At 40.9% G+C, this 23714-nt stretch overlaps 1 protein-coding gene across 4 annotated transcripts in view; it reads left to right on the plus strand.

Moving 5' to 3' along the window:
* The window catches only part of aopep (aminopeptidase O (putative)), a 91754-nt gene that overhangs the window by 4910 nt on the left and 63130 nt on the right, over positions 1–23714 (plus strand). For all 4 annotated transcript variants that reach the window (XM_085425814.1, XM_085425816.1, XM_085425817.1 and 1 more), the window contains exons 5-6: positions 821–1034; positions 1273–1397. In XM_085425814.1, the coding sequence (XP_085281940.1) occupies positions 821–1034; positions 1273–1397 (339 nt within the window). The remainder of the gene's footprint in view (positions 1–820; positions 1035–1272; positions 1398–23714) is intronic.

Consider the following 23714-nt stretch of genomic DNA (forward strand, 5'->3'; position numbering starts at 1 on the left):
TAGTTTTTCCTGTGTTCTTTCCTTCTAGTAGGACCTCTTCTTCAGACTGTTATTAACCTAAGTCTGGCCATTCCACATTCTATGGTCAAACTTTCCTTACACTTCACCAAAAATGGTGCAGGTGAAATTAGGGTGATGAATAGTGTGCAGCACTCAATCAGCTTTTTTATGACAAATGCATAAAGGCTTTCACCATATTACATTAGGTTCAGTGCCCAGCAGAAATTATTGTTGGATAGAAAAACTGAGGCTTACATAAATTTTATAGACATACAGGATATAAAACGCAGGTTGGAGCATTTCGAAAGGGCTGGTTTCCTCTGTGCAGGGCATGGTCGATCTGGGGTCTCCCTTTTGCCGGCCAGCAGGTTGGCAAGTCTGCCAGTGGTTTCCAGTAATTCTCCTCCTCCCCCTCATGGTTGTCCTCCAGCAGCAGCCCACCATAGCCTGCTGCAGGCCCCATGATTCCCCAACTACAAGGAGGGCCTTTATTTTCAGTGAATGGCTTGAAGGAAACTTGGCTGTTGCTTGAAACCCTTGGAACGGTTCTGATGCCGAGGACAGACTTAGTGCTGGATATTGGATTAGAGTGAATGTGATTGCATGTCGGCACTTAGATATTTTTGGGCTCATTGTGGTTTGTGATGTATACTGTCATTTCCATATTTCCACTCCTTTCATTTCAGTGAGACAGTGCACACTGTGCCATGGATGGTTCAGTATTTCAAGGTCCATGTAGTCAAAAAGAAAAAAAATGGAAATTTAAAAAATGTTGTTATTAGCCTTTGGTTAAACTTTTCTTTCCTGTTTTCTTCTACAGCAGGGACCAGACTACCTGCGTAGACTCTGCATTCTGTTACTCTTCCCTTGAGGATGAGGGACTCTCTGTAACTGATTATTCAGGCATGGTGGATGACGGCATTTCTTGTTCCCATGGCGACTACCCTTGCCGATTTACTGAGTGGTCGGCTTGGTCCCAGCGGGTGATTCCACACCGTGTATTTAGCCCTGCCTGCCTTCTGCAAAAGGCCCAGGTGGGTTCTGACAAAGAGCCACTGAGAGTTGTGCTAATTAAATTTTGTATGATTAAAGGAGATGGCATCAGTTGACGTTTGTGTCACTGTGTCAGAGGTTTTCAACTACCATCTCTTGGCACCCTGGTAAACATATTAGACTGTATTTCCATGGGGAGCGGTTAAAAAAAATCCTTATCATTTAAATATGTGAGCTATAATAACATTTCTTTGCTTTTGGTTTGTTTCCCTTTTGCAGATGGGAGTCCTTAAGCTGTTGCCTCAATGTTTGGCTGCAGCCCATGCTGTTCTGGGGGTGCACCCCTTTCCCCGACTTGATGTTCTCATTGTCCCAGCAGGGTTCTCAAGTCTGGGAATGGCCAGGTAATGACATCTATGTTTTTGTTAAGAGGTTGCAAGGAGTAGATTATAAAGAAATGCTGGAACGAGAGAAAAAATACTAGTGAACAGGACTACAGGTTTAAAATTAATACAGGGAGTGCAGAATTATTAGGCAAATGAGTATTTTGTCCACATCATCCTCTTCATGCATGTTGTCTTACTCCAAGCTGTATAGGCTCGAAAGCCTACTACCAATTAAGCATATTAGGTGATGTGCATCTCTGTAATGAGAAGGGGTGTGGTCTAATGACATCAACACCCTATATCAGGTGTGCATAATTATTAGGCAACGTCCTTTCGTTTGGCAAAATGGGTCAAAAGAAGGACTTGACAGGCTCAGAAAAGTCAAAAATAGTGAGATATCTTGCAGAGGGATGCAGCAGTCTCAAAATTGCAAAGCTTCTGAAGCGTGATCATCGAACAATCAAGTGTTTCATTCAAAATAGTCAACAGGGTCGCAAGAAGCGTGTGGAAAAACCAAGGCACAAAATAACTGCCCATGAACTGAGAAAAGTCAAGCGTGCAGCTGCCAAGATGCCACTTGCCACCAGTTTGGCCATATTTCAGAGCTGCAACATCACTGGAGTGCCCAAAAGCACAAGGTGTGCAATACTCAGAGACATGGCCAAGGTAAGAAAGGCTGAAAGACGACCACCACTGAACAAGACACACAAGCTGAAACGTCAAGACTGGGCCAAGAAATATCTCAAGACTGATTTTTCTAAGGTTTTATGGACTGATGAAATGAGAGTGAGTCTTGATGGGCCAGATGGATGGGCCTGTGGCTGGATTGGTAAAGGGCAGAGAGCTCCAGTCCGACTCAGATGCCCGCAAGGTGGAGGTGGAGTACTGGTTTGGGCTGGTATCATCAGAGATGAGCTTGTGGGGCCTTTTCGGGTTGAGGATGGAGTCAAGCTCAACTCCCAGTCCTACTGCCAGTTTCTGGAAGACACCTTCTTCAAGCAGTGGTACAGGAAGAAGTCTGCATCCTTCAAGAAAAACATGATTTTCATGCAGGACAATGCTCCATCACACGCGTCCAAGTACTCCACAGCGTGGCTGGCAAGAAAGGGTATAAAAGAAGAAAAACTAATGACATGGCCACCTTGTTCACCTGATCTGAACCCCATTGAGAACCTGTGGTCCATCATCAAATGTGAGATTTACAAGGAGGGAAAACAGTGCACCTCTCTGAACAGTGTCTGGGAGGCTGTGGTTGCTGCTGCACGCAATGTTGATGGTGAACAGATCAAAACACTGACAGAATCCATGGATGGCAGGCTTTTGAGTGTCCTTGCAAAGAAAGGTGGCTATATTGGTCGCTGATTTGTTTTTGTTTTGTTTTTGAATGTCAGAAATGTATATTTGTGAATGTGGAGATGTTATATTGGTTTCACTGGTAAAAATAAATAATTGAAATGGGTATATATTTGTTTTTTGTTAAGTTGCCTAATAATTATGCACAGTAATAGTCACCTGCACACACAGATATCCCCCTAAAATAGCTCAAACTAAAAACTACTTCCAAAAACATTCAGCTTTGATATTAATGAGTTTTTTGGGTTCATTGAGAACATGGTTGTTGTTCAATAATAACAATATTCCTCAAAAATACAACTTGCCTAATAATTCTGCACTCCCTGTAGAAGTAAACTGTGAGGTGTTTGTTAGTTGTACAGCGAGTTGATGATGAAGAATTTATACTCTGCTAGTCGTTTTCATGTTTGCTTGTGGGTCCTCCAGTTTCCTTTCACGGTCAAAAGATTTGTTTGTTAGTGTAACTGTTAATTCTTTGACTGGCCAGTGAGTGAAGAAAAGCACTATATAGTACTGTGCTAAAGTCTTGAGCCACTCCTCATTTCTTTATATTTTGGTTACAAGAAGAAGACTGTCTTTTATGTTTTTTAAGAGCAGTCGTTCTCCAGGTTTTCTGAAGGTCTTTTTACAGTTTGTCTTTGGACACTGGCTGCTTTTTCACTCATTTGCAGTCCAGTCCTTGTACCTGAACATTTAAAAAAAGAAAAGAAAAAGAGGTGGCCTAAAAACTAAATACAACAGTTAAATATCATCTGTCATTGTTTAGGGCTGCATTTGAAAATTGATGGAATTGTGAATGCAGAAAAGTACTGTCCAATTTTGATCCACCATGCAATACCATCTGTAAAGCATGTGATTGGGAACTGCTTAATGTTTCAGCAATGATCCCAAACATAATCCTGACATAGCAAAAACACTCAATGAACCACTATCAGTCATGGATTGGCCTCCAGAGCCCTCATTCAAGACGCCTGGGGAACTATTCCTGATGACTACTTAAAGAAATGAGAAGAAATCCTGACTAAGAGTTCAGGTTGCATTAAAGAATAAAGGTGGTCATACCAAATATTGACTTTCAGTCTTGTTAGAACTGAACAATCTCAGCTTTTGAGTTATGTACTATATTTCCATGCTTGTCTGCACATGTTTTAATAAACCGCTTTCACCAGTTTACTCCAATTTCCATCAAAGGTCTTTTATTACAGCTTTTTTAAACTTATAACATTTGATTGGTTGACCACCTAGGAGCAGCAGAAACAACCTGTCAACACAGAAATGTCACACTGCTTCTCTGTAGTTCCTTTTTTACTTTCACAAGTTGCAAAACAAAGTTATTTGAGTAAAGTTGTTTGCTCACTAATGGTTGGTAGTTCTTTTGCAGAAGTTTCTTGATTTCTTCAACAATTAGCAGAATAATGCCGAAAAGCTGCAGAGGGGAACTGAAAGGTTGGGATTTACACAAGTGGATACTGTAGTCATACAGTATGATCCCCTGTTAATGTAAAAGAATATTATAGCAGTTATTTGGTTTCAGCGGAGTATTTTTTACTGTCATTTAATCTAGGTGTACGCAGACCAATCTATGGACGGCCATGTAAAAACTTGTGAAGAAACATCAAAGATTTCCCACAGCAAAGCGACAATCAAGCACTTGTTTTTTTAACTTCAACCTGCTGCTTCTGTTTTGGTTTCTACAGGCAAAGTGTTTCAGGGTTGCATGATTAATGGCACACTCCACATTTCGAAACCCCCTCGCTCTTTCTTAATCTTTTCTGTGGAGATCCTCCACATACGAATTCTTTCTGAATTAAAGACTCCAGCTTTAAACTTTGTTCAATCACTTGTCATCCCTCCTTTGTGCCCCCACATAACTGCTTCCAGCACGGGCCTGCAGGAGTTATGACTCGCATATGCATGGTGCTTAAAAAATGATGTAATTGTGTGGTGTTGTTGTCTTTTTAAGCAGGAAACATTAAAATAGCTATATTAAAGCAAATAAAAAGACTAACACAGAGTTTCAAAGAAGACTTCAGCCTCTTTACTAAGCATCTCCTTAAACCCCTTTTTCCTTACACTCTCCTCCTTATTCGTTGTCCATTAATTTGCCCTCGACCATTCTTTACTTTTTCTGTTCCCTCCCTTCCCTCATCCTGTTTCCAAAACTCAGAAACTCACCACCTCTTTTTGCCTCCATTCACTTTTCCATTCCAAACAGCTATTTCCTGAGATTTTTTCCAAAATTGTTATTCCAATTCTTTTTCACATAATTTAACCTTGGTGCTTTTTTCCCCCTGTTTCTTTTTTTCTTTCTTCCTTTGTTTTTCTTCTTGAACTCACAAGGCCGAGCCTGTGTGACTGAAAGGACCATACTAGGGATATCCCCTCTAACTGACATCATCATCAGTCAATGGGCTGCTCTGTTGCATCTTTGTTTTTTTCCAGGATGTTTCAGGTGGTCTTTAGCCTCTCCAACTTACACTAGACCTGTGTGTATTTATGTTTTTATGCAGGGTTAGTAGTGGAGGTCTGGAGGCTGATGGGTGGTCACGAAGCCACAGGATGACAGGTTTATTGTTTTGGACGCTATAGATAATAACCCTTCATGTATTTATTTCCTCTTCACCCTCAGCTTGTGTCTGTCCTTAGATCTGTTCCCCGTGCTCCATTTCCATATTTATTCTCCTTTTATTAGCTTAGTCTCCCCCCCTTTTTTTTGTAATCCTTGTGTTCTGAAAATCAGATGTGTCCTGCTTCTGTCACATCTTTACCCTTCACTGCTTCTCTTTTCATCCCCCGACTTTCTGTTACTCTCTTTGCTCTCGTAATATTGCTCGATCTTCAAGGCTACTGTGTTTGTCGTCCTTGTCTTTCCTCTCCACTTGTGTGGTTGATCACATTTCGTGCCCTTGGGCATTCCCCAGAAGTCATAGTTTCATATTTTCACTACATTCTTTAGGCTGCGTATGACATCTTTATAGATACAGCTGATTGCATCTAGTAGCCTTATAAGTTAAGCAAAACTTGGATATTAAAGTAAATTCAAGGTGATGAATGTTTGGGCCTTTAAAAAAACTATTCTAATTAAGTAAGCTGATCAGGGTGGTCGGTAAGCATCCTAGTGTCTGCGGTTTACAACCACAGTCTCTCTTTCTCTCTCCATCTGCTTTTATCCTCCCCTCTTTTACACTGCTATAGAAAAAGTGCCCCAGACAGGATATGAGCTCATACCTGGTTATGTAGTCTGCGTGATTTGCTGACGTTGTAGCAAAGTGTGGTCTTAATCAGAGCTATTTTAAGCAACAAAGCGGGACAAACGGGCAACAGAACAGACCTCATTCTCTACTTTGCATTTTTTTTAGTCTCTTTTTATCCAAAAACCCAGCGGTCTTTCATCCATGGAAAACATTCTTGCCCCCATCTTGTGAAAATGTGTCTCCCTGCTGTATTTATTTTGAATGGACATCAAGTGCTGACACTGAGGCTGTTCTGCCGTGGTTGTTGTTTGACGGATGTTTTCTTTTCCTTATGAGGATGGCTCCCAGGCACTTATCCCCTTTTCTCTGGCTGCTTAGGCTCCAGTTAGCTGCAAATGACAGAAGAGATTTAGGGCCTTCATTAAGCTTCAGACAGCACCTGCACTGACTCCCTATAAAACTCTGCATAGTTCTCAACCCAGTGTCAGACAACTGCATCCTCCCTTCAATGTTGGTGGTTCAGTCGTGGATGCCTCAACACATAACCGCAGGGTTGTGCTATAGAAAGGCTGGGAGGTCAACCAAAATGGAAGCGCAGATTGAGATGGAGATGAGAGAGACATGAAGAGGGTAAAGGCGGGGTTCACAACAGGCCAGCAGACCCCCAGGATGTGGGAGAGGATGTGTGGATTATTCCCAGCAACAAAAGCCATTAGCCCCTGGAAAGACTTCAGAGACTGGTGCTATTTAATCTAGAGATTGGGAGGTATGAGGGCCCCATTTGTTGGGATCAAGCCAAGCGCAGTTTTTGTGCAGTGCCCCAGTGGAAACAGCAGGAGCGGAGGGGCTATGGACCAGGGAGCTGTGGCAAGAAGGCATAAAGCTGTTGTAGTGTGATACTGAGAAGAGAGGGGAGAGGCGAAGCAGGGGAGGAATCACAGTGGCGTGAAGTTTTTATACTGAGATACGAAAGGGAGGGCAGGAAACTGAAGATTAAGAAGTCAAGTAAGGGCATGTCTGGACTCAAAGGCTGTACCACGTATGCTGTGTACCCACGAGGCTCTATGATTCACACACACAAAGCACTAGACTTGTGCAAATGTAGCTTTAAAGATATGAAGCCAGCAGCTCAAAGTATTTCCATAAGACTTTTTTTGTTTGTATTTTGTGCAACAATTTGGGTTCAAAAGCGTTGCAGGAGTTGTTGAGTTATGAACAGCCTGCTACCAGCATCCTGTACAGTACATACAAAACAGGATCATCTATTGCCTATTTGTATGTATTCCTGTTGTCTTCATGGCTGTTTCTTCAACAAACCAAGCTTTGACATACATTGTAGAGACACCGATGTGTTACCTCTCCCCATGTTATTAGTACAACCTTTAAGGCACTGAAGAGCCGATAAGGGAGAGGAAGACAAATACATGGTTAACCATTTATAGAGGAGTGTGGAGATGGATGAAGAGATGTCTGGGTTACAGTCAGTGAGCACATTAGGGGAATCCCTTAAAGTTAATTTGGCATCCAGTCAGGATAAAAAGTTCATTGTTCTGAGTGATTGAAGGACATGAGAATGGTGTAAACTAATGCCCTGAATATGATTGGAGTGGTCGTATTAAACCTTGCACTCTTTATTGAAAGCTCTGTATATATGTGTGTGTGTGTGTGTGTGTGTGTGTGTGTGTGTGTGTGTGTGTGTGTGTGTGTGTGTGCGCGCGGGCATTTGTACAGTGTTTTTCATTTTTTACCTTTCTTAGGTCATACTGTTTTTTCTCTCTTTGTTTTACAATTTGAATCTGTAATCTCTTCATAGCATCACAGTCACGTCATTTCTGACTGGGAGTGACAGGAAGGGCACGGCATTTCCTCTCACTCTTTGAAGCTGATGTCTGTGTATCCCAGAGTGCTGGCTTGACTTGCAGGCCTAATCTAAGATCAGCGTGCCCAAAAGAAGACATGTCTGACATCCCTTGGAGAGCTTCCGCACAAGCGTTGAAATGCGCCTTTTCACTAGTGTGGGTGATGTGGGTTTTGTTTTGCTTCAGTGTAGACAGGCAGATTCCTGTTCTCGTGTGTGTGTGTGAGTGTATGAATGTGTGCATTGTTCAAATAATGGAACAAGGATGTGTATTTACTGTACTGGCATGACGTCAGAGGAGACCTACACAGATGATGTGTAGGTTTGGACATTAAATGAGCCAGATCAATGTGCAGTACTTTGTTGCTGCTGTTGGCGTATTTTTGTTTATCTATTTATTTATTTAATGACAGGGAAAGCATGCCCCACATTCTCATATGAATGGCAAAAACTCCAGCATTACGTTTAACTTAATCCTTAATATATCTTACTTATTCTTGTTATTTAAACCATATATTTAGTTACAAAATAGCAAAAAGACTAAAAAAATGAAATGTTGAAAATGAGACCACTAATTGTATTGTGAAAAATATATTTTTATTTGTATTGAATTTCAATTTGATGACAGCAATGTCTTGACAGGAGACTGACATATGTGCGTCAATCGCAAAAAATGTGAAACATCTCAAGACTAGAGGAAATGGTCATCGAAGACTAGACCTGTTGAAGGGGAGGATGAATGAACTTGTGATCTTGTTGCCTTTAAAATGGTTGCTTTGAAGAAAGGGATCGGGTCTGTGACTACTTGCAGGCAGTTGCCATTTGAAAACAACTTTTGTGAGTGAAATGCATTAAGTCATGACTGACTTGTGGAGGCAGTCTTCCACCATCCTACTGTCAGTTTGCAATTACAGTTTGTAGCTGTCTAAAAAATCTACATGCAGAAATTAACTGACAGAAATAAAGCCATAAATGTATACATTTGAATTAGAAACTTCTCCACAAATAGTGCCATAGCTGCTGCTGGAAGCTTATTAAATGCAGAAGACATAGGCGTTTAGCAACTTTGCTTTTGTATATGAATATAACCAGAATAAAACCAGCTGTAGGGCAATAGGGTACTCAGATCGTTGAGTGCCATGTTGCAAAGAGATGTGCCGCTGATTTGTTGCACTCATCGGCACAGACTGACTCCGATTGATTACGATGTGTTAGCAATATGTCTGCATTTATAGATTAGACAACAACTATTTGCAAACCTTTACCAATCTGTCATTGAGTGATTGAAGTCAGTCTGAGTCAGACCATGATTGTTTGGAGACAAGTTTTCTCCTAAAAGTTGGCCTGTGGAGTTGCTCTTTGATCGAAAAGTGGTCACCCAGAATTTGAGAGTGTTGCACAGTCGGCCTCTCTGTGATGTGACGGAGAGAAAGAGATTATTCAGCAACGGTGTAAATAGAAAGACTGTGGAGGCGATGCAGTATAGAGTATAGAAATTTAAGGATCATGCTTCTCAGCCAAATTGAAGTTTGAGAAGTTTGTCATCATCGGTGCAGAAAGATTGAAGTAATCCAGAGAAATCTCTGTATACAGGGAATCAGACTGAGAAGTCTCAATCTCAGGATAGTCCCCATCAAAAGCAAAACACGTTACACAATTGCAAGCTAAAATTCATGCAAAAATAAAAACAGATATAACAAGATCTCACAATGTTGCCATCCTCGCTGCAAGCTGGTTCATTTAAAAACAGAAGGAAGATGTAAAATCGTCCTGCGGTCTTCCAAATCTAAATTTGTGTTTTTTGATATTGCTGATGGATAAATACTGTTTGTTAAGGAGAGGGATTATCTGGCTAGTTATCAGAGTGCACTTCAAGAGCTGTGATTCATGACGGCATGGGGTGTATGAGTTCATGTGGCATGAGTTGAATGAATTTGCACATCTGTCATTGAGTAACATATTGTGTGATTATATTTAGATTATGTCCTTTCCATGGAAAGCCTTGTTTATTTAAGCAAGAAAATACCAAATGACAGCAGCATGGCTGTAGTAAACAGGTCTGGCAATTAAGCTGACCTGCCTGCAGTACAGATCTGCCTCCTACTGAGAACATTCGGTGCATTATGAAATAAAAAATCCTGCAAAGGAAATTTCAGCCTGAGATCCAGGAACATGTGAGTCCGAGAGATCATTTAGTTTTCAAAACTTCCATTTAAGCGTATATTTTGTTAACATTTTACACAAAGTCCCATCTTTTTTAATCAACAGAGTTGTATTTTACACCGCTCCCTCCTTGTAGAGATGGGCTGCCTTAAGAAATGGGAGGAAAATGTTCAAGTAGTTAAACTGCTTGTTCCACTTGCAGTACAGCCAAACTAGGCAGCCATATAACTGTCACAGCCACAGCTGAAAATTATGACTGGTGTATACCTCTTGACCTCTTAGGCAGTAGAGGATTTTCAGCCTGACTTCAGTTGATTGCATTGTTTGTTTATGGCCTAGCAGGAAGTTACATTGGCGATCGGTCCCCGTTGTGAGGAAGTAGGGAGCTGTAGTGCCGGGGGGAGTTGGTACCCTCTGGAATAAAGTGCTCTCATTATAAGCCACATTCACCCATTTTCCACACATTTAAGCAGCACTTTATTCTGTGCTTTTACACACTGATGAATGCATGATAGACAATTCAGGTTTAAGCAGAGTAGACTGGCTAGAGCTGGTGCCCTGGACTGAACCTCTCAGTTGACGATCACTGTTTTTATTACTGTTTATTGTTGTTTTTTGAGTCTCTTTTTGATTAAGATGACTAGTAAATCTAAAATCTTAACCATGAATGAATTATTAGCGGTAAATTTCTCCAGCTTTATTTTCATGAAATGGTTGTTTGGAACAAAAGAAATGATTTCCTACCCTTTTGCACCCTTGCTAAATTGCACCTCCTGCCATCTTGTTAAGCTGTGCCATTCCCCCTTCTCTCTCTCTTCCTCCTCTCACTGTTTGTTCCCCAGTCTTCCCACTGCTTGTCCTTCCCTCTTCCTTCTGAGATCTCAGAGGATTTCTTGCCTTTCTGCTCTCCTCTCCAGTTTGATCTGCAGAGTAACTCTAGAAGTGTGTGATACAGACCTGCTCTTTCAGGAGACAACTAGGGGTTCAGGGTTGGGAGGGGAAAATGTGGGGGTTGGATTTTCTGGCACAGAAGACAGCTGTTAATCAAATAGTCAAGGATGAGGTGTTTCTTTCTTCCCACCTTGAGTGGATCTCCCTTTCGTCAATGGGCCTCACAAAAGAGCCAAGGGAGTCGGAGGAAAAAGCCAGCTCTGCATGCCTGCACCTGGACAGAAGGAGAGGGAGTGTTTTACGCATGCTTTTAAAGTGATTGCAAGTAGTTAAGACTTTTAGTTTCCCTTGCTGGTCTACTTACTTCGTGCTGAAAACACAGGCAGTTTCAAAGGTGACAGCCTGTTCTATCTGTCTCCCTTTGGCTCTTTGTTTCTTTTTCTTGGTCAGGACTTCCTCTTAATGCTGATAGCAGTGTACAGCTTAGCAAGTGTCTTGTTATTGCAAGAATATTCCTTTCTAGTTATCTCGAGCCTCTCAGCTTCCCTTCCGCCCCTGTATATGAGTTTATCTGTGCTGCTACACTATCTAATCACAACTGAAGCATCCACCTTTTTAACTCTTTTTCTGCTTGACAGGAGAGCGCCCCACATTATGTTGTGAACATGCAGGTGGTTTTTTTCTGCAGGAGTGAACCTGAAACAATTTATTTACAGTACTTGTTGAATTTTACATTATGACCTAAATGTCCTGCTCCTTCTCGGGCAATATTTGTGCTTTTATGTTCATCATAGAATGATCGATGATCGACGGTGTGCTTCTTTAGACTGTCCTCAGATGGGAACCTGCTGGCAACAGCTGGCATATAGTACTACATTTAACAGTAACACAGACACACTGTGCCATAACTCTGGATTAGAGGCTTTAGCAAGACAGGCCTGTCACGGCATATCCATTCGTTAACAGAATGGGTGAGTCCAGTGGACCCATTCCCTCGAGTGATGGATGGGTCCATTGTATGGCATAGGGGACAATGGAGCTGATCTTGGTGTGCGTCCTCAGGCGTGTGTGATAGTGGAACCCAGAGGCTGGGGGTAATTTCATTCTGGGCAAAGCCAGACAGTTTAATGTCCGTGGGTCCTCTGTGCTGAACTGACCAAAATGAGACATTTGAATCAAAGTGCTGTGAAATATCCCTGGTAATGCTTCTCATGTGTCACTTTGCTTTTAGCCTCAGGGACTGGCTGCACTCTCAGTTGGTCTGTTAGTTGTCGTTGTCATGCTAGCAGCATGAAGCTGTGTACAGCGGTGTGTAAGTCTCTCTGGTCAGTCCACCATTTTGATCAAGACATGTCAATTATATGTTTTTGGAAATTCAGAACATGCTTTCTTGCTTTGTTGATCCTTGAGCAAGTTCAAATTTCACCCATGAGAATATTTCAATAAGACTTACTGGAGGTTGGATTTTCTTATGAACATTAAGGGTTTACTACAGGGGTTGACTACAAATCAAGATGATGCCCTTTTTCTTCTTCACTGTTTTATTTTCAAGTATCTTTTAGTGAAATACACTCAACAAAAATATAAACGCAACACCTTTGTTACTGCTCCCATTCCCCATGGGATGGACGTAGAGACCTAAAATTCATTCCAGATACACAATATAACCATCCCTCCCAAACAGTGGTCACAAATCAGTCCAAATGTGTGGTAGTGGGCACATCTGCTATATTGAGATAATCCATCCCACCTCACAGGTGTGCCACATCAGGATGCTGATCTGACATCATGAGTAGTGCACAGGTGTACCTCAGACTGCCCACAACAAAAGGCCACCCTGGAATGTGCAGTTTTGTCTCACAGCAAAATGCCACAGATGCCACAAGCAATGAGGGAGCGTGCAATTGGCATGCTGACAGCAGGAATGTCAACCAGATCTGTCGCCCGTGCATTGAATGTTCATTTCTCAACCATAAGCCGTCTCCACAGGCGTTTCAGAGAATATGGCAGCACATCCAACCGGCCTCACAACCGCAGACCTCGTGTAACCACACCAGCCCAGGACCTCCACATCCAGCAGGTTCACCTCCAAGATCGTCTGAGACCAGCCACCCAGACAGCTGCTGGAACAATTGGTTTGCACAACCAAACAATTTCTGCACAAACTGTCAGAAACCGTCTCAGGGACGCTCAACTGCATGCCCGTCGTCCTCATCGGGGTCTTGACCTGACTCCAGCTCGTCGCCGTAACAGACTTGTGTGGGCAAATGCTCACATTCGATGGCGTCTGGCACGTTGGAGAGGTGTGCGCTTCACGGATGAATCATGGTTCACATTGTTCAGGGCAGATGGCAGCTGAGAATGTCCCAGTTCTTGCATGGCCAGCATACTCACCGGACATGTCACCCATTGAGCATGTTCGGGATGTGCTTGACCGGCGTATACGACAGCGTGTACCAGTTCTCACGAATATCCAACAACCTCGCACAGCCATTGAAGTGGAGTGGACCAACATTCCACAGGCCACAATTGACAATCTGATAGACTCCATGCGACGATGTGTTGCACTGCATGAGGCAAATGGTGGTCACACCAGATACTGACCGGTTCTGGGTCCCCAGACCCCCAATAGCGCAAAAAACTGCACATTCCAGGGTGGCCTTTTGTTGTGGGCAGTCTGAGGTACACCTGTGCACTACTCATGATGTCAGATCAGCATCCTGATGTGGCACACCTGTGAGGTGGGATGGATTATCTCAATATAGCAGATGTGCCCACTACCACACATTTGGACTGATTTGTGACCACTGTTTGGGAGGGATGGTTATATTGTGTATCTGGAATGAATTTTAGGTCTCTACGTCCATCCCATGGGGAATGGGAGCAGTAACAAAGGTGTTGCGTTTATATTTTTGTTGAGTGTATTTCGTATTTACAAAATTTTAGTAAATTCTAAATTGGCATGGCTGCAGCTCTTCCTATTAACAACAATGAATCCTAATTTGAGCTACATACATCTGAAAGTTTTTTTTAAATGTTTTTGTCGGTAGTTTGATTTATGCACGAGTTCTCCATAATCTAAGCGATTTAAAGAATAGTTTTTTTTAAGGGTAGTTTTCATCTTATTGTCATTAAATTCCTTGAAAACATCTGAATCAAGAATAGGGTGAGGTTGTTGAGATTAAAACAGATGCATCATATAACCTGTGACATAATCCCCTTTTCAAAGTAATGGCTAAGCCACTCGTGGCTTTACATTTTCATAGGAAATGAAAAATAAATAAAATAAAAGCAGTGACTCATTGACACTTTCAAACATAAATGAAATTGCAGTATATAAGTCAAAAGCAGAGTTTTTCTAACAAACAGTTCTAATCCTAATAATTCTACCTTGAAAGAGAATATTTGGTGTGACCACCTTTATTTCACAGCACTGCCTGAACTCTTTTAGACAGGTTTTCTTCCAATTCTTTAAAGTAGTCTTCAGGAAAAGTTCTCCAGTCTTGAAGAACATTTTAGGCTTTTCATTGGATGTTCTTTGCCTTTTTTTCCCTTTTCTCTCATGAATGTTGAAATCCAGGCTCTGGGAATTCCAGTTCCATTTCTATCCAGGTGTGCTTTTACTACATTCGCACTGTGTTTGGGATCATTGTCATGCTGAAAAATGATGCTGTTACCAATCAGATGTTTTACAGATGGTATTGAATGGTGGATCAAACTCTGATGTTACTTTTCTGTGTTGACAAGATCTCAAACACCACTGGCTGAAATGTAGCTCCAAACCATAACAGAGCCTTCACCATGTTTTATAGATGGCTATAAACAGTCACTGTTGTACATATCTTCCGATCTTCTCTGTATATGTTGATGGTCATTTGAACTAGAACACTCAAATTTGTATTCATCTCTTCATTAGACCTGTTTCCACTCACTTTCAGTTCAGTGACGCTTCACTGAACAGTAGATGGACCAGTTGAATGTCCAAATATGTCTCTCAAATATGTCCTAGTAAGGGCATTACTTTCAGAGGAAACACTTTTTAAGGAACCAGTGCAAAGCATACTGAGATATGCCAAATTTGTGGGTCTTCAGAAATCATCTTGTTGGTGCAGAAATACTATTTTATGTATGCATGGCATTTTTACTAGATTTAACTAAAGGAATTGGAACTAAAATTGTTTTTTAAGACTGCTAGTAACAATGTGCCTAAAGATACAGTTTCTGTTATGTGGAAATACCACACTGGTTCATTGCTTGAAATAGGTGTCTTGTTTATGCTTGAATGAGTCATAGGTCAGTGTTAAGTGGCTTAACAAACAACAAAAGTCATTCCTTTGAAAGTGGTGAAGGACTGGACTGAAACAAAAAAAGAAAAAAAAAACAACTTTGAAAGAAATTCAGAAAGAGCACTATAAATTACAGCAAAGTTTGGTGCCTTGGAAGCAAAGATAATATAAAGAAATAAGGGCTAGTTCAAGACTTTTGCACAGTTCTGTACATGCTGTATCATCGCACTTTTTAAATGGTTTAGGTCTTCAGTAAGAACCACTGCCCCTTTTTCTTCATATATCTCGCCTTGGGATATGCATGTCAAAGTTAACAAGAAATATAACCCTGTATCCTGACCCTAACCCTCGCAAAAGGCCGTGGCCATTCTTTGACGTCGTAAAGATCCAAGAGTGAAAAGAAGCACTGTTACAAACTGAGCATTTAGCATAGTCTGAAGCCTGAGCCTTTTGCTAATACTCATTGTCTGAAAACATGTTGAAAACACCAGAATCAAATACAAGTTAAGGTAAATCGTCCACTTTAAGTCTGAGATGGGCTGGGAAGGTGTAAGGAGGCAGGCCGATCATTGATTGATTTGGCCTCTTTATCACCAACTTTATTGTTCAACCATTCTGCTTTGGATTCAATTTTTTTGGGCCACTTTTGTCCTTAGTGTTAAGATCACGAGGTAACAACTATTAATAGTACAGTGCAGTGATTATATTTTCTTTTGTTAGTATATATGTGAAACATAAAATATGTTTCATCTACGCTATAGCCCTCAGTTGCAGTGTTTTGTCTCAAGGGTACGCAGCCTGGTCAGGTGGCAACCCAAACCCTCTGCAGAAAAAAACAGCTCTGCTCGTTGGCTAATTTCACTTCAGTCTCGCCCTAATCCATCTTTCCACTCTGTCAAACACTTCTTATATAGCCTCGGAGCACTGAGTGGTCTCACTTTCCATCTCCTCACTGTCTCATACTCTTACGTTACATAAGATAGAAAAAAAAAAGCAGTCTATTTATTACCCTGCAGGCAAGAAAATGTCTCAAATTATAATTCTGTGAAATAGATTTGTCCTGTCTTTTTCATTAAGGCGGAAGTGGAAGCTAAAAGAGGGTTCTGAGTGCTGTGTGTGAAGAGCGATGGGGTTTGGATGCAAGTAGCTACAGTCATAGAGGAATGTGGGTTATGTCATGTAGGTAAATGTTACGTCAGGCTGACTGACTGATTGGTCTTTAGTGCTCATCAACACATTGTGCATGTCCCTTTTAAATTTATAGAATTGAAGAACAAGCGGATTATTCCTATCTTTGCATTAGCCACACTAGCAAATTTCTCATGTCTAATTTTCCATTAGTTTTGAGTGTATGCCCACAGATTAGTGTTATGTCAAAATTGGTTGAGTGACAGCCGGAGAGTTTGGAAACTTTGACAACAATTTTAAATCAATAAACAGGGACAGAGTATCACTTGGTATAGGAGATACAAATTTTGAGGGCTGGACACGTGCATATCTTGGAAACAATCTTGTCCTTACTGGGAAAGGGACTTGTGCTGTTGTGGAGTTGGTAGCAACTGAAAGTGAATTTCACTCCAATGTTATGTGATATAGTGAGTAATTTAACAAGTAAAATGTGGCATATTACTCTTTCTGTATAATGTCCCTAACACTGAATATAGCAACTTCTGCAGAAGTGTCTCAGATTTGGGTTCAAACATGTGTGAAAAAAGTCCAAGATTTGTTGCCAGCCAATAACTCTCAAGGAGCGATACTGAGACTCATAGAAAAGGGGTTAGAATTAATTAGGTACCAGTGTTATTTTACTTATATTTCAGTAGTTCAGCCCACCAGTCAGAGCAGGCTAAGCTTTATGGTAGCAGAAACTAAACTAGACAGGTGCTAAAGTGGAGTGTTTCAAACTTACGGCTTATTTAGATTTCTGCAGCGAATCTTTGAGGAGCCTATGATGTAATCTGTGTAAGTGGCAGATGCTGTTACTGGCATTCATGCTTTTGTGTGGTGTTTTATGTGTTAATTACATTGTGGTCATGTCCCGGTGTTTTATATCCAGTGCAAGCCATGATAGAAACATATTAAATGCTGGTACTTTTTCCCTCCTGGGTCCCCACTCTTTGTTGTGGTCAGTTTTGGGTTTTTTCTTTTCAATTTTTAGAGGCAAATATACCGTTGTGGTCAGAAGTTTACACACACTCATCATGGGTATGACTCTCATGGTAATTTGGGGCTTTTAATGATTTCTTTGAACTGATCTTTTTCCACTGTTGAATGATTGTACAGCATGCATCTTTAATAGTTGGTAAATGCTTGTGATAGCCATCAGCAATAATTCTGGCTATTTAACCTGGCAGAATTGGTAGAGTTCATTTATATTGGTTGCTTTTGCGGCACAGACACAGTTTTTACGTATAGTACAGATTTTCAGTAGAGTTAGAGTCATGGCTTTCGGAAGACGATTTCAGAAGCTTCATATTAGACTGTTTCATCCATCCCAAACCTGTTTTGATGTGTGTTTGGAATCATTGTATCCAAGTTTTAACCATCTAGCTGTTGATTTGATGTGAAGTTAAATACTCTGGAGGTAGTCACCTTTACTCCTCCCAATATACCTCTTGTCATTGTGGCAAAATAACTCAGTCTTTGTCTAATTGGACTATCAACTTCTCACCAGGATCCATTTGGCCTGTTAATGTGGGCAGCTGCAAATTGCAGTCGAGCTTGAAGGTGCTTAGCAGGTGCTTCTTTCTTGGTTGATCCATGGGAATATAAAACTCGCATCATTGTGGAACGTGATGGCGGTGTCCCTGAAGTTCTTGAAGAGAACCTGTTCCTAGTAATTCAGTTCCTTGCAATTGTTAGTCTGCCTGCTTATTGGTTCTTGCACTTGCGCTACAGTTGATTTCAGTTCGTGTGTCCGAGGAGAAACATAGTCTGCAGTGTGGATATGGACTTTACTTTTATTTGACTTTTATTACTTTTTTTTTTTACTTTTAGTCCACAAAAGGATGAGAATGCAATGGTGAAAGCATTAAAGCTGAGTGAATGCCCAGCACAGCAGCCAGACCCTGAACTTCAACAAGTAACAAACCGATGAACAGTCAGGCTGCAGCCTCAATTTGTACATGTTCATGTTTCTAAAGCAGAATCACTGTGGCGATTGCTTTAAAGTCTCTTTGTGCTGGTTTTCATCTTTGCTTTGTGATGTCAGCTTTGTGTGTCCTATATGTGTGTCCTTATTAGGATAGGGATTTGTGTTGGTGTGTAGAACTGTAGCCTATAGTTTTTTTTTTTTTGTTAAATGGTGCATATCAGGTCTTTTTACAGCGTAACATGAAACTAATGTAACGAGTATACAAATTACTTGCTCTTGGGAGTAATTAAGGTACTGCATTACTTTTAAGTGTTGTGTGTAATATGTTTAGTAATTTTAGAGAAATAATTCCAAAACTGATTGCAACAAAGTGAGGAAATACATTCAACATGCACAAACATTTGACCACACAGTATAGATTCAATTTGCAAAAATGTATTGTCTTTGATGTGCTGCTTAGAAATGGTGCTGACTCTCAAAGGGGAACCAATGAGAACCCAGTGAGATACGGAATCGTATCGATAAGCGATATCAGTAATGGAATTGGAATTGCTAAATTCTTATCAATTCCCATCCCTAAGTATAAGATAATAATTTGAAGCAATCAAAATAAAATTTTAAGTTGTGAGCATTACATAGGTTGTTTAAATTTATCATATTAAATAAATTACATTAGAAGACACAAATCCCTTGGGCTTGCCTTAGGAAGGTGTAAAAAATCTGTCAAATCAAACATGCAGAGCTACCCACCATAGTTAAATTCAATTCAATTCAATTTTATTTATATAGCGCCAAATCACAACAACAGTCGCCTCAAGGCGCTTAATTAAAGACTGCTTGTGAATAAGACAGCAGCTGAAAGTAGCTTTTCCAACTGCATTGCATTAAGATAGTGTTGGACTGCAAAAGTTTGGTATTTTGTAAATTGTGATATTTGGATATGATTAGATACCACATGTTGCCTCTACAGGTGATCTCTAGGAAGTATCAAATTATCCCTTTAGTGACATTCATGTTAATTTTTGCTGTTTGGGTTAATGTATTTTGGTTGCCTTGGAACAATAACCCACAAACCCAATAGGTGTCCATAGTGTTTTTAATATCCACTCAGAAACACACTCTTAAGAACAGTCCTCTGGGATGACATCACTTTTGAGGCTCTGAATTAAACAAAGAACAAGCTGCACTGTGGATTGTTTTTACTGTAAAGGGAGGATGGATCAGACATCTGCTCTCCCTTTCCAGCTGTTACGCACTGAAAGGAGATTTGCTGAAAGTATGTGGGTGAGTGTTGATGTGGTCTACATTTGGACTTCTTGCTTGTTTATGTGTGTGCTCTGCTATGCCCACAGGTTATATTACTTTATTGCATCTACAAGCAGATTTCTATTTGTCGATTTCATTAGGTGACTCTCTGGCATGGCATCCAAGACTGAGTATAAGCACTTGACAACAACTAGAGTCTAACCTTGAAACGTGTCACTCATTCCTTATGCGCCGGCACTACAAAGCCTAATTTTCCCCTAACTTGAGGCACAGAGTCGCCTCCTTGTTCCTGATGACCTCTGATATTTTTTTCTGCTATTTATTTTCAGAGTCTGATGCGATGATGTGTTTGTGGGTGGGACAGCTCTCTCGGGGCCCCAGCCTGGCCCTTGTTCATGTGATCAGGCCCTACATGGAGTGGCATTTGGCCTGGCCCTGTGGGGCCCCGTCTGGGAGCAGTGAGCTGATCTGCAGCCAGCCTAGAATGCCAGACATTTGAAGTCAGACTTGTTAAAAAAGAACAGAGGGTGGTAGGAGTTTCGTCAAATATGCCCCTGTGTCTGAAATAACCCACAAACTGTCCGAGATGAAGGGAAAAGAGACAAAGCTTATTCCCATAAGCTGACATTAGGAAGCACAGCCCTGCAACCTTTGCTTGGACAAGCTGTAATTTGTCTTATATGTGTGTTTTTCCACAGGTCTCACAGGTCTGATAGCATGTCTTAGTGTTTGTTTCAATATGTGAACAAAGTGTGTAACATCATCTGTGCTATGGAGATTGAGCAGCTTAATAGTTATCATGGAGAGGATACTGTGACAAACAACAGGGTTTCAATATTTCAATAAATATCTATCAGATAATTTTTTCATTTAACCTTCTTTTTTTACCCATTTTCACAAATTCTTTTCAGTCTCTGTGTCTACAGTCTTTCATTCACACATGCAGGATCAACACTCTGTTCTCATCATCTTTTTTCCACATCGTTGTGTCTCATGGGGCTGTTATACTGGTGTCCCAGCTATGGGCTGAGCTGGACTGGGGTTGTCAATTATAGAACTATGATAGGGCCCTTGCTGCATTATGCATGGAAGTGTCCCGCTGGGGTAAAAAACGGCCTACAGCCAGGAACAGGGGATGGAGAAATGAAGGGATGAATAATGGATGGAGAGATGGAGTAGCAAAACACTATTGCAATCTGTGTCTCACCAAATTGAAGACTTGCCCTGGCTCACACCTCTGAAACTCAGGGCCAAGTAACCCTGGGTGACTCAGAGTCACAAGGTTGTCATGTGAGAAAGCACAGGATGGCTTTAACCAGCCTTGAATTTTGTGTCAAGGACCCAGTAGGGTACTGCCATCAGAAAGGTCAGCAAAGGTCATGTCTGTTATTTTATGTGCAGATAGCCTCGCATCATGATCATATTTGTTTAACAACCTCTGGAAATTAATTAATTACATCGTTTGGAAGCCCTTGCGTATTGTCTCTGAGTCGTTTAATTATCAGCTAAGAAAAGTTCTATTTCAAATCTAATTAAATGTCAGAAAGTATAACTCCATGCCTTTAATGCATTGTTCAGAAGAACATGATTAAAAAGGGAAGACCAGTGAGTAGAGTTAAGCCTTATTACACCCAAAGGGCAATGTGTTGTACAGCTAGCAGTCAATTAAAAAACAAATGAAGATCACTGCAGACACAAAACGGGGGCAACAAGTATGAATTAATTTACATAAAGATATCCAAGGCCCAATCAAACCTTCCATCATCAAACATTAACCCATTAATGTTCACAGAGGACATTTTATAGTTTCACACCACTTTTTTCAGTTATTAGACTCAAAGTCTTTTGTGTTTTATCATTTTAGGTGAAAATGATAGTGGAAGTGGAAATGACACAAGATGAGAAATGCAGGTATAGATGTAGTCCAGGTAAACTCATTTCCTCTTCCTTCCTTTTATGTGCTTCAGACACTACACGAACACACACACACACGAAAACACATGCACACGGAGAAAATACAGCCCAAAGCCAGCTGCTTGTTTACCAACATTTTTAGTCCTTGAAATACTGGTGCAGGTGTATTTTTATTCACGTATCTGGTTTGTTGCAGTTGGCCACTGTAAATCTTACAGGGAGGCACAGGAGAAGAGGTGCCTCAAGTGACATATGGCTAAATCTGAGAAAGATTCATTATTCATGAGGTGATTGAATTAGTACATTCAACTGACACTGAGAGGCCGCGTTATGCGTAAAGGAAATGAATGCTAACGTTCCAAAATGTAAGATGTCACATGCAGCCAAGTAACTAAGCCCTTTATGTAGAAGTCCCAATCTGTTTTATTTGGCATATACAGGTTGTACCCAAGTTAATTTTAGAAAGCCTGAACAGGAAAAAAAACAGCATTAAGTGGATTTTTTGGAAAATTGGATTAAAATCTAATTTAGAGGTCGGTTTGAAATGTGACTACAAATGTGTTTCTTCAGATATGTCTAAGTGGTGATGTACTAGATATGTCTCTTCTCTTTTTCTTTTTTTTCAAACCTTTTTTGAATTGTCGATAATAAAAGAAACATAAAAAACACTTAACACAGCAATAGAGAGCATAAATCAGGTAGAGATAGTTTAGAACAAATTTGCATACAACAAAAAGAAAGTTTTCATAGGACACTATGCACTCATGTGAAAAACTAACCCTACTATCATAGGACTTTGGAGAATTAGGAGCAGGGGGGTGTTGGTAATCTTAATTGATCATCAACAAGTGTAAGCACCTCTATAAAAGCAGACATTTTGGCAGTTTGCTGGTCTGGAGCATTCAGGTGTCTGTTAACACAGTCTCACAATCTTCCCAGGAGTGGACAACCCTGCAAATTCATCACAAAGTCAGGCTGTGCAATACTGACATAATAAATAAGCCAAGAGCTACTCTCAGAGCTCAGACTCTAGTCCTCAGTTAGCATGTTAAATGTTAAAGTTATGACATACAATTACGCTTGTATGAAAGGGTTGCCAGGTTAAAACCTCTCAAAAAAGAATATGGAAGCATGGCATGGATTTGCAAAGATGCATCTGAACAAACCTTATGACTGAAGTAATGTTCTTTGGACAGAGCAGGTCAACATGGACGTGTGTGGCCGTGTTACCAAACATAACAACACAAACATCTCATGCCAGCTATCTAACACTGTTATTGAGGGGTGACATTTTGGATTTGTTTTGAAAAAGTGAAAAATAATAAAAGGAACACATAGAAAACATGTAAGGAAAAAGATCACACTGGATATCTATACTGACATGGACTGGATAGTGTGTTAGGAACAATAGGATGCCACATTGTTTGATGACAATAGAAATGATCAACCTACACAGGGTTGAATTCAAAGACATCTGGAAAATCAAAGTGAATGGGACAACGCATGGTGTCCTGGGGGTTGTCCTCTCTTATCTACACCTGGGCATCACTGAGCTCCATAATGTCCCAGTGGTGTTCTATTGGAATTAGGTCAGACAAGTGTTAGGGGCCAGCTAATGGTACCAATTCCTTCATCCTCCAGGATCTGCCTGCATACTCTCGCCACATGAGGTCGGGCGTTGTTGTGTTGTCCTGATACCTAGCCTGGGGAGGTTTGTAGGTCCCTGCATGGATATGGGTTCCCAGAACACCACTGACCAAAATTGATCATGATGAAAGATGTTAAAGGCACCACAATGTTCTCCACGACTTCTTCAGACAATTTCACATTTGCAACATGTGCTAAAGGTGAGCCTGCTCTCATCTGTAAAACGCACCAATCGGGCTCCATGGTACTTGGCAGTGAGCGCAAGGCCCACTAAAGCATGCCGTGCCCTCAGGCCACACTCATGAAGTCGGTTTCTGATTGTTTGGTCAGAGATATTCATACCAGCGGTCTGCTGTCCTGGAGTTGGACTACCTGTGCAGCCTCTGTAGGGTCCAGGAATCACCTCGTACTACCAGTAGTGACACTGAGCCTAGCCATTTGTTACAATGGTCCAGTCAAAGTCCAAATCTCAAACTGATTAAACTGCTTTGGTGGGACAGTAGAAAGCTGTGCACAAACCTCAATGAATTGATGCAATCTTGTAAAGAAGAGTGGGACGAAATTCCTTTGTAAATGATGTGATAGACTGTTAAAGTCATACAGGCTTTATTCTTTTTCGTTACTGATGGTTATACAAGCTCCTGAATGATGGAGTGTTTCTTTTTCACG

Source organism: Rhamphochromis longiceps, linkage group LG12 (genome assembly GCF_057381845.1).
Source record: "Rhamphochromis longiceps isolate RC_006_pf linkage group LG12, R_longiceps_female_GT1.1, whole genome shotgun sequence".
NCBI lineage: Eukaryota > Metazoa > Chordata > Actinopteri > Cichliformes > Cichlidae > Rhamphochromis > Rhamphochromis longiceps.